The sequence below is a fragment of the Chrysemys picta genome, chromosome 10, assembly GCF_011386835.1.
Source record: "Chrysemys picta bellii isolate R12L10 chromosome 10, ASM1138683v2, whole genome shotgun sequence".
NCBI classification, from domain to species: Eukaryota; Metazoa; Chordata; order Testudines; family Emydidae; genus Chrysemys; species Chrysemys picta.
Genome location: NC_088800.1, coordinates 63,218,375 through 63,230,483, shown reverse-complemented (window position 1 = coordinate 63,230,483; position 12,109 = coordinate 63,218,375). Strand labels below are relative to the sequence as shown.

Genomic DNA, 12,109 nt, shown 5'->3' with positions numbered 1-12,109 from the left:
TTATAACTAAAGTCTAAATTGTGAAAGCTGGGTATCGGCATGTGGCAGAGGTGCTAGAACTACGGGTTCTGGCGGTGCTGCCACACCCCCTGGCTTGAAGTGGTTTCCATTATAGACAGGGTTTACAGTTTGGTTCAATGGCTCTCAGCACCCCCACTATACAAATTGTTCCAGCAGCCCTGGTGTGTGATGGATCAGACTGTGCAGCACTTCCACAAGCTCCAAGCTGAAAGGAGCAGCCCAGGAGCGCTGGAACCTTGGTAGAAGTCTGGGGGGGGGCATGAGGCCCTGCCCTCTCCCCCCACCCCTGCTCCTCATCTTCCCCCAAGATCCCACCTTCTCTGTGGCCCCACCCACTTCTCCTCCTCTTCCCCTGAGGCTCCACCCCCTAGCCAGGCCGGAAGCTGGAGCCAGGCCATCGTAAGAGCCACCTGGGGAGCCCAGGCCACTGTGGGGACCCTTAGACCCTCCACCTCTCCTGGGTGGCATGCCCCAGGGGGGTGGGGACATGGGCTGGAAGCTGCTCTCGGGCACCCCAGCCCCCCGCCCAGGGCAGGTGGAGGTTCTAGGGCTCCCCACTGCAGCCTGGGCTCCCTGGGCATCTCTTACCACAGCCCAGCTCTGGCTTTTTGCCAGGGGGTGGGGCCTCGGGCAGGGAGAGGAGGAGCAGGGATGGGGCCACAGAGAGGGGCCAGGCCTCATGGCAAGGGGGCACTAAAGTCTACCTCAGCCTGCCCACTGGGAAGAGGCTGACACCACAGGCAAGGGCTGCGCTTCGTGGCAGAGGAGCTATCAGCTCCCCCACCATGATATGCAGCCCCTGCCTGCGCTGCTCCATGCCTACCAAGACTTGCACTTTGGGGGGGGGGGGGTGTCAACTGCGCCGTGTTAAAAAGTGGGTGGGTATAGCCCTTCCACTTCTAAAAGTGGGGGGTATGACCCCTTCCTCCTCTCCCCCGGCCCAATTCCAGTATCCCTGGAGTAACTGACTGGTGACGCTGGGATTTGGTATTCCTGACTTTTTCAGAACACTCCATGGGCTGAGTAGGCACGCAGAGAAAAGTCTGAACTAGTGGAGTGCCCTGTTGATATCCCGAAGGGTTGCAGAACATTGTGCTATTGACTTAGCAGAGTTACAGCTGAGCCAGCACAAAGATCATACTCCCGTTTGTGAAAGAATTTAGAATTCCTTTTTCTTCATAGTTTTGCACTCCCCGTGCTGGTTCAAACAAAGCACCTCACCCTAAAAGGTGCTGAGCACCTAAAGAAAGGCTCTGAGCATCCTCAACAAACGCTGCCTTCAGCACTTTGCAGGATGGGAACCAAATTCTCTGCCTTTGGTAAATCTCAGCCAACAGCAGAAATACACAAAGGTATTGCTGAAGCACCACTGCCCTCTGCTGCTCAAGAGGAGAATAAGGTAACACCATAAAAAAGAACCTACCACACTGAAAGGCCTAGAATTCACTCCTGGACTAATATGTCTTCAAACTGAGGGTTTCTTCCTATTCACTTCACACCCCAAAGAAAAAGTCAGTTTGTTTAAAGGCCTTCCTGTGCTAGAGAGATGAGCAGGGTTGAAAATGCTTTGCAAACATAGCTCCCCCACCCAGCTGCAGACTATAGTGAGGGAAAGAATATATCATTAATAAAGAGTATTTGAAAATGGTGCATGGGGATCAAATGCGTACTGTATTTTCTGTATGGCATTCCAAACAAAGTATTATTTGGGCTGCGACAGTAGGGCGGGACTCAAATGATAAAAGGGTTTAAAGACCACATTGATGCCATCTCTAAGTACGGCAGGTCCTGGATTTATCTCCCGAAGCATACTTTCACCACCACAAACAACTGTTTCTTCTTGTGGCTGTTACTAGGACTGTAGCCATCACCCAAATCTTTTGACAGAAAATCACTGAGTGGGAACCTAAAGCTATTACAAGGTCAGCAATGAGGCTGAAATCGATGTAGAAGTTCAGTATGCTTGTATTATTTCTGACCCATAGTCTAACATAAGAGGTTTTTAAGGCCCGGCTTGACAAAGCCCTGGCTGGGATGATTTAGTTGGGGATTGGTCCTACTTTGGGCAGGGGGTTGGACTAGATGACCTCCTGAGGTCTCTTCCAACCCTAATCTTCTATGATTCTATGATTAGTCAGTTATGATTGCACATAACAGAGACTTAGCCACATTTTACCCTTCACTGGCAGCAAAAGCTGAAGTGAAACTATAAAACATTTTCTATAATAAGGTCATTTTCAAAAATTCACACATTTCTGAAGAATACTCCTCTTGATGTCAGTCTGTCTCTTGGAGGCAAGGAAGGAAGGGAGAGAAATCATTGCCATCCTTCTTTTCTTATGAGTAGGGATCTACGTAAATCGCAGAGAAATCACAAATTTTTCATGGGTTGGTCATGGCATAAATAGCAAATTTAATGGACATATTCATACCATGCCATCCTTACTTCTGCGCTGCTGCTAGCAGCAGTGCTGCCTTCAGAGCTGGGTGCCTGGCAAGCAGCCGCCACTCTTCGATCACCCACCCTATACCGGAAACCTGCTGACCGCTATACGTACCTACATGCCTCCAGCTTCCATCCAAGACACATCACACGATACATTGTCTACAGCCAAGCCCTAAGATACAACCCAATTTGCTCCAACCCCTCAGACAGAGACAAACACCTACAAGATCTTTATCAAGCATTCGTAAAACTACAATACCCACCTGGGGAAGTGAGGAAACAGATTGACAGAGCAAGACGGGTACCCAGAAATCACCTACTACAGGACAGGCCCAACAAGGATAATAACAGAACACTACTGGCCATCACATACAGCCCCCAGCTAATACATCTCCAGCGCATTATCCACAATCTACAACCTATCCTGGAAAACGATCCCTCGCTCTCAGACCTTGGGAGGCAGGCCAGTCCTCGCTTACAGATAACCCCCGAACCTGAAGCAAAAACTCACCAGCAACTACACACCACACCACAGAAACACCAACCCAGGAACCAATCCCTGTAGCAAACCTCGTTGCCTACTCTGTCCCCATATCTACTTTGGCGACACCATCAGAGGACCCAACCACATCAGCCACACCATCAAGGGCTCATTCACCTGCACATCCACTAATGTTATATATGCCATCATGTGCCAGCAATGCCCCTCTGCCATGTACATTGGCCAAACCAGACAGTCCCACCGCAAAAGAATAAATGGACACAAATCGGACATCAGGAATGGTAACATACATAAGCCAGCAAGTAAACACTTCAATCTCCCTGATCATTCTATTACAGATTTAAAAGTCACTATCATTGAACAAAAAAACTTCAGAAACAGACTTCAAAGAGAAGTAGCAGAACTAAAATTCATTTGCAAATTTAACACCATTAATCTGGGCTTGAATAGGGTCTGGGAGTGGCTGGCTCATTACAGAAGCAGCTTTTCCTCTCCTGGAATTGACACCTCCTCATCTATTATTGGGAGTGGAATACATCCACCCTGATTGAATTGGCCCTGTCAACACTGGTTCTCCACTTGCGAAGTAACTCCCTGCTCTCCATGTGTCAGTATATAATGCCTGCATCTGTAACTTTCACTCTATGCATCTGAAGAAGTGAGGTTTTTACCCACGAAAGCTTATGCCCAAGTAAATCTGTTAGTCTTTAAGGTGCCACCAGACTCCTTGTTGTTTTTGTAGATACAGACTAACACGGCTACCCCCTGATACTTGACAGCTTTAAAGGCAGCACAGAAGTAAGGGTGACAATACCATGAACCCCCTACAATAGATTTGCAATCCTCTTTTGGGTCAGGACACCCAGTTTGAGAAATGCTGTGTACTTTTGTATATTTTCACCCTATGGAATAAGGTAAAAGTACACAAAAGACCAGATTTCATGGGGGAGACCAGATTTCATGGCTCATGCTGCATTTTTCGCCACCGTGATTTTGGTAGGACCCTACTTACGAGACATTCAGATGCTATGGAGATGAGCAACAACTCTCTCAATTTTATTACATGTAACACAATATTTAGGGTTTTCACAAATCCCAACCTCCAGGAGTCATGTTATTATGTGAGAACCTCAGCTTTCATTTAATTTAAAAAAAAAAAAAGTTTTTAGCTCTCATGATTGCAGAATTGGTGTGAATCTAAATTAAGTGCCACACCACCCTCTGCAACATGATGAAGGAGTGAGGAGAATTAAACACTGTCTTTGCCAAGTCTAACAAGCACATGGGGTGCTCAAAGTTATAAGTAATTAAGGGTTAGATTCTATTTCTATCTACCTTATCTAGGGGGTGTCTCATCACCTCAGTTTTTAAGCAGAGCTCCTCATTAAAATCAATTGGGAGTTCTTAAAAATATATGGTACAATATAGCCCTAGGTGTTTAGATCACGCTCATCAGCCCAATCTCAGGGTGTCTTACCAAAATTCCCTAAAGCCAACAAGCAATCTGTGCATCTCTCCCCAGGCCCAGAGTGAGCAGTTGCTTCGATTTGTTCTTTATCATCACGACAAGGCTAGTGTAAAGGATGGGCTTTACATTTTGATTAAAGTGGGGTCATGGGCGGGGTCATCCTCAACTTCTGCAGCAGGGAGTGCACTAACCATTGTTCCTGCGGTCAGCTATCATGGCAATTCTGAACCCCAGTAGCTAAGCACACTACCAGCTCAGACACGTGAAGACCCTCATAGGTGTGTCACCCTCAAAGAGCTAGGGGAAATACATTTCTATCCAATATGGCTCCTTAAAGGAACCTTTTTACAGTTACCTATTTACACTGGTAGCTCTTTAAACATCCACTTCCTTGCCTGCCCCTTTACCCCACACAGTCTTTGCCCAATGCAGACTTGACACCAGTAGGGTGACAGGTGGTCTCAAGTCAGCTCTTGGTTTTTACTGGCTTCTGAACGGAAACTAAATTTAACATGGATGCTGTTAAAAAAAAAAAAAAAAAAAAACAACCACCGTCTTTGCTAATTTTTATGAATTCTTACTGACCAGAATAGTTCCATGAGGCTAAAAGGTACCATGGTCAGGAACATGGCCAAAGATCCATATATGCCTAGCATCAATGTAATTCGACTCAGGAGGTCTCCAACTGCCAAGAAAAACAAAAGAAACATGAAATTGATTCAGACTTCGTTGTTATTTCTTACTTCACATTGCTACTCAAAACGGCTGGGTGGAAACTGATGGCATGGTATATTATGCTAACACACACACAGACCTAGATGAGACGGTCAGAAGCAAAATACACAGCTAGATCTATAGATTAGAACTATATGGGTTTCCTCTGTTTGCAGGTGTACAGGCAGCAGTATAAATAAAACAGTATGGGACTGATCCTCTGCTCAAATTGAAGGGTTGGATTCACATCAGCTGAGAATCTGGTCATGGGCGCACGTGGAAGGAGAGATGGAGAAAGGGAGATTGTTAGTATGCAGAGGGAGGAGATAAGAATCTCGAGGCTGAGCTTGACTTCAAAGGAGATTGGCCATTTTCCACCCGCTAAGGATCTGACCCTTTGTTTCCATGATTTAGAGGATCACTCCACTCTAAGGCAGGAGAACGGAGGGGGAGACGATGTGCATCCTCATTACCTCTAAGCAGTGGCATAGCTAGGAGTGGAAATTTGGGTGAACCCCGACTTTCGGGTAGACAGGCAATGACAGACTGTGCTAGCTCAGATTCTCCCCTGATGCCACGCTCTCCTCCTAGCCCTGGTGCCCCCAGACACAGGGCTTCACCTGCCGAGCTGAGCATGCACATTCCTCATCTTGGGCAATCATCGCCAGCAGCTCCTTCTCAGCTCACCTGTTCTGGGGGGAGCCCTGGCGCCACCTCCTCGCTCCGCACGCACAGGGGCCAGACGCGACGCTGGGCATTATTGAACCCAGCAAGGACCCGGCCCAGCACTCCCGCATGCCTGCTAGCCCCTTCCCCTCAGAGCAGCAGCCAGTGGGGGCCCAACCATTCCCCATTCAGCAGCGGGTAGGAGGGGGGAAAGATGCGGCAGCCACCCCTCACAGGGTTCATTTCCCAGCACAAATGGCCACTCTGAATTTTGCGTGGGGGAGGGCCCAGGTCCCGCGCGTGAGTGCTGGTTCCCATCACCTCCTTTCCCCACCCTCGCACATTAGCGGCCCGATGGTACAGCCGGGCCGAGGAAAGCGGGGTGGCAGAACAGCTGAGGCACTGATGTGTCTCTGCAGTGCTCTCCTCTCCGCTTCGTTGTGTATGGCTGCTGCATGCCAGTCAGTGCTCCTGCTGGGCGGCCCAGAGAGGGACCCTCTGCCCCATAGCTCAAAAAATGGCAAGGCAGAGCTGTCAGAGCATAGCTTTCTGAAGGGTGGGCGCATAGCTCTGTCCTGGATTTCAGGTGCCCGAGTGATGCTCGGGGCTGCTCTGGCAGCACTACACCCCTGCTCAGATTTGGGTGGAGCCTAGATGCTAAGTGGGTGGGCCACAACCCACCCATGGCTACACCCCTGCCTCTAAGCAAAGTCATGCAACTCATACAAATACCTTTCTTGTCATCTGTTCCCACCAGGTACTCCTGGGGGGATTCTGGGCCAAAAATTAAAAATTCTGTGCCAAAAAAAATTAAAAATTCAGCATATTTTATTTGTCAAAATAATGCAATATGATCACACCAGTTTCAATTGTTTTGGTAATTTATTTAAACTACAATACAGAAAAGAAATATTCACAGTAACTATTCAGCATTTCCTAAACACATGAAAGTTAACTAATACTCTGCATTGCAGTTATAATCCTGGATTTTCATTTAAATTACATTACAGAACACCAAACAGCCAAAAAAAATGTCATTTTAAATTACTCAGACTTTCACACATGAAAGTCATACAGTGTTGCTAATCGTTGTCCTGGACCTCGCTGGGTACTTTGGGAAGTGTTTGCTTCTGATTGTCCTGACATTTTATTGACTGCTTAGTAAATGTTTTATTTGCCCTTAAAGTCTTTTTTTTTAATGGGTAAGTAAAATAAATCCTGAGCTGTAATCTAACCCCATTGTGCTACTTTGGCACAAGAAAAAAGTGAGAAAGCACATAGATCTTCCTAGCTGATTCCCTTACTGTCATTTATAAAGCTCTACATCACTTTGGCAATGTAGGGGCCTTAAAACGTTTACAGGTTTCATGCTGCTGGGGGAATGGACAGACTGGGAAAAGTTAACTAACATTAAGAACATTAACAATGTTACTACGCAGGTAGGCTCAAAAAATGAGATCAATTAACTAGCAGGCAGGGTGCTACATTTCTGCCTCAGGAACAGAGCCTTCCTTGTGTATAATAAAAAGACCTATCCCTCCCCACCCCTGGTGAGCCACCCCCTGACGGTGATCAACATCTCCCTCGGAGGCATGCCTGCCCAGCCCCCCTCCCTCTGCAGCGATTTGCATCTCTGAGGCTGCTCCAGGCATGCTGGAACAGACGCACTGCCTGGACTGCTGGGGAAGAGATGCATGCTCCCCCGCAGATTTCATTTTCATTTTTCTGCATGGGGGTGTGATGTTAGGAGTGTGATATAACATCTCATTGAAAGAGGACAGGGCCAGAAAGAGTTAATTAACTCACCGACTGACCTGACCCATGAACTTTAGAGACTGGCTAGGAAGATAGGTAAATAAATAGAGCTTTGAAATGCAAGTCTGCATTGTTAGAGATCTCAAGGGTAGATGTTTGCTCAGGTCTTGTGATGTAAGCAAACAAGTCTTGTCTATTGCTATAACTTTAATTCAAAGATCAAAAAAGGAATATTAACATTTATGATGATACTTTAGTGAAACAGTTTCATTGTCTATGTGTCTCTTTGAAGGTTGTGGTAACCTGTATCTGAACTGTTTTATGAATAAATTACCCTGTGCTAATTGCCAGGATGTTTGGAAGGAGAGTTAAGCCTATTATTTTCTCAGGCAGAAAGGTTGCTGGAAATGTATAAGAACCCTGGGACACAATCCTACTTCATCTCAGATCTGCTTTGGGTTTCAAAAGGGGGAAACCTTAAGCCACAAGGATTGAGATCCTCAGTCATTGACTGGAGCCACCCTGAATATGGACATTGAACTATAACCTATGGACTGGTTTCAGAGTAGCAGCCGTGTTAGTCTGTATCCGCAAAAAGAACAGGAGTACTTGTGGCACCTTAGAGACTAACAAATTTATTAGAGCATAAGCTTTCGTGGACTACAGCCCACTTCTTCGGATGCATATAGAGTGGAATAAATATTGAGGAGATATATATACACACACATACAGAGAGCATAAACAGGTGGGAGTTGTCTTACCAACTGAGAGGCCAATTAAGTAAGAGGGGAAAAAAAACCTATGGACTATAGCTGAAAGGACTTTTGGCAACTACAAGCTCACCTCTGCTATGTATCTGAACCTCAAGAATTAAATTCAAGTCTGTATGTATATTGATCTTTTAACCAACTCTTTCTTTTTTAATAAATTTTAGCTTAGTTAATAAGAATTGGCTATTAGCATGTATTTTGGGTAAAATCTAAGTTGTAATTGAACCTGGGTATGTGGCTGATTCTTTGGGATTGGAAGAACCTTTTCTTTTATATGATGAGAAGATTTTCAGTAATCATCATATGTTTGACAGGTGTGTCTGGACGGAGGCCTGAGGCTGGGTACTTTAAGGGAACTGCGTTGTTTGGACTTCTAAGTAACCAGTAAGGTACTATAGAAGCTGTTTTGTGCTGGCTTGGTAAATCTAAGTATTGGAATAACCACCAGCGTTTGGGGTTTGTCTGCCCCATTTTGTTTGCAGTTCACCCTAATTGAGTGACCTCAGCTGGCTCCCATGGGCAGCACCGTCACAGGGGGGGCACAGAAATTTGCAGCCCATTTGAATTCTGCACCCCCTGCAGGGGTGCAGAATTCTGTCAGGAGTACCACCAGGTTGCGTTTTATTTATGACATATTTTTTGGACCGTTCACAAAGACTCTTGGGGGGAGGATTACTTTAGATACTGGAACAGCCACTGGATCTGTAGCCCCACAATCACAGTGCCATTAAGGAGCACTGCCAAGGACTTCCAAGGACAGCAGCAAACAAAATTTCAAGGGCATCCCCATAAGGTTTATTGAAAGAGGAAGTCCATGCAAGGAAGGATGGTCCAGTGGCTAGGGTGCTAATCTAGACTTGGAGACCTCAGCTCTGCCACAGACTCTGTGTGTGTGTGTGTGTGTGTGTGTGTGTGTGTGTGTGTGTGTGTGTGTGTGTGTGTGTGTGTGTGTGTGTGTGAGTGTGTGAGTGAGTGAGTGAGAGAGAGATTAGGCAAGTCACTCTGGCTCAGTTTCCCACCTCACTTCCTACATTACAAGGGTGTTGTGAGAATAAACACATGAAAGAATTGGAGGGGCTCAGATACTTAGGTGGTTCCTGTTAGTGCAGTTTGGGCCTGTGCAGATTTCTTTTTAGTTGTGTTTGTTTTTAATTTCTTGTGAAAAATCAGTAGTTTGATTTCACTTTGACTATACTAAAACATTCACCCACTTGCCAAAGTTACACTTATCTCTACAGGATATTATGCTTTGCATAAGTGCCTGTATTTTACATATGGGGGCCAGTTCCTTAGCTGATGTAAACTGGTTTAATGCCATTGAAGTCTATGAAGCTACCAGTTTAAACAGCTAAGGATCTGGCCCGGGATACTTTTGTGAACATGGTTCGCTATATACATGGAGAACAGAAAATTGTTCAGTCAGAATTCTTCCCCAAGCACAGCAGGCCTGTGACACAGCCATTCTCAATTTGCCCCAGGCCCCGGGCCCCGCAGGGCCCCCCCACGAGAATATAGTATTCTATAGTATTGCAACTTTTTTATATGGAAGGGGCCCCCGAAATTGCTTTGCCCCAGGCCCCCTGAATCCTCTGGGCGGCCCTGAAAATAGGACCTTCAGCTGAAAAGTCACCAAGCAGAGAGCCCATTGGAGTCAATTCAAAATATGTCTCCTTTGTGTAATATATGGCTCAGATGTCCTCTGATTTTCAAGTCAAGATTAATAAAATCAGCTTAAGTGTGTACAAAAATAGTACCTCATCTTTCAGCATTGTGTGAACAGCAATGTTGCTATACACTGCATCCCTGCTTTTAAAGTTGTTTCACCCTGTGCATCATTTTAAAGTTATCTTGCTTTCTGTTTTGTCATTTGAAAATAGCAAATACAGCTGCTCTGTTATCAGCTGCCAGGTTTTCTGTCCGTTTCTTTCTATATACCTCCTTCACAAGCAGCTCGCTATGGGAGCCAGCTCTCGGGGAACTGAAGCCTGATCCAAGTCGCCTGGAGTTTCCACATCAACTGGAGAAAAGTTACCGATGCTAGAACTATCAAGACTTATGATGGGATGGATTATGTGAGGAGGGCAGCAGTGGAATGCTAGATTGCCTCTCTCTTTGAGTATGAGAGTATCACACAGAAGAAGCTAAGAGTGCTACAAAAGGAAGTGCATCATGGGAGTCCCATGGAGATTTAGTCACAGGGAGAGACCACAGTGCATCATGGGAGATATACTGCAGTCATGGAGCAAGGCCCATATGGGTGAAGGAGGGCATAAAGGACCTAAAACTACAAATCCCACAAGGCACCATGGCAGCTCAGACATAGAGATTGATGTTGATCCAAAATAAAACACTGACATTTGCAAATTAAATATTTTCAGAATCCTTCATCCTCAAAAAGTTTTGCTATTTTCTCCCAATCTGGATGTACCACTTCAAAATGGCAAAACAACAGACTTTCCTGCAGGATGGAAATTCCATTTTTCAATCAGCTCGCCTCAGAGCATATGCTCATGAGACACCACCTAGGAATGTAACAAGACCTTGATGAAAGACCTGTGAAGCAAGGGAACCAATGGAAACATATCCAACAAGAAAGTTTGGAACTTCTAGGACATCGCAGCAGAGTAAGTTTAGAGGATTTTGGAAAGAATTCAGCTTCAGAAACTGGCTTGGTTTGGGTCCAGAAAGCGCTTTGTATGGTGTTTCACTGACAAAAACTTTCAAGAAATGCAATTACTTGTACCCACAATTCCCAATTCTGGTTACATTTGTAAAGTGCTCTGCTGAACGCACTGGTAACAGACTAAGCTGCCACAATCTCATCCAGCTCCAGCCGGTGAAGGTGGACATAGAGAGAATAACTCTGAAAGTTTCCCAGAGAATCAGTTCCAAAGCAAAATAGGAAAGCAAAATACATCCAGGAAACCTACCCGTACTGAAGTACATCTTGGTCAGGTCAGTCAGAGAGAGCAGCTCATTTATATCAAACACACTTGGCTTTGGATCATCTGGCAGGCAATAGCAGCAGCAAATGTACTTTGATGAGGATTCCTTCAAGAGAATATAAAAGGGACAGAACCATTTTCTGGTCATGTGCACTCTATGTAACACACTGGCAAAGCGGGTATTGCATTCCACTAGAGGACAACAACTTACTATTTATAAAAGACCAGGGAGATACTCTTTTAGCTCAAGTGGTAGAAGTTTGTTGTTGTGGTGTTGAAGATTCTCAATTCAAATCCTGATGGCAACCCATGTGGGATGGGAGAGGGGTTGTTACATGTACACTAAACATGAGCACATGACCCTCAACTGGGCATTACCTTTGGAATTGGACACTGCTGTGGGTGCAGAGTTCAGAGCTGGCATTAGCATTTTTGACTGGGACTGCAAAACAGACTGGGCCTGAAAAAACCTTCCCCAGGCAGAACAGTGTTTTATCGCACTACTCTGCATACAGCAGGCCTAGGGATTCTGGGAAGTGTTCCTTAGCAAGGTGATTCTTTGGGGATATGTCCCAAACTTAACTGATGGGAGTGTGTGTGAGAAGAAAAATCTTCGGAGGTCTCACCTCCAAGGATCCTAAGGCACCATAGGCTTGGCAGGGCCCAAACATTGCCTCCAACAGAATTTAAAGACATTTATAGCACAAAAGGGCCCTTTTCACGGCTAATCTCAGTATGACTAACAGGATGCTTTCAATGTCAAAAACTTGCTGATTCAGCACTTTCTCTTCCCAGCTGCAGCAGCTGTTCATTGACTCTACA

General features: G+C 45.7%; 1 protein-coding gene across 3 annotated transcripts in view; it reads right to left on the bottom strand.

Moving 5' to 3' along the window:
- The window catches only part of LOC101942744 (transmembrane protein 104-like), a 102,816-nt gene that overhangs the window by 68,545 nt on the left and 22,162 nt on the right, over window positions 1-12,109 (bottom strand). Inside the window, exons 5-7 of one of the 3 annotated variants that reach the window (XM_065559940.1) lie at window positions 11,273-11,393; window positions 6,550-6,612; window positions 5,023-5,122 (exon numbers count right to left, since the gene is read on the bottom strand). In XM_065559940.1, the coding sequence (XP_065416012.1) occupies window positions 5,023-5,122; window positions 6,550-6,612; window positions 11,273-11,393 (284 nt within the window). Of the gene's footprint in view, window positions 1-5,022; window positions 5,123-6,549; window positions 6,613-10,937; window positions 11,394-12,109 lie in introns of those variants that run through there. The other 2 variants (XM_065559941.1, XM_065559939.1) reach the window with 2 other exon arrangements.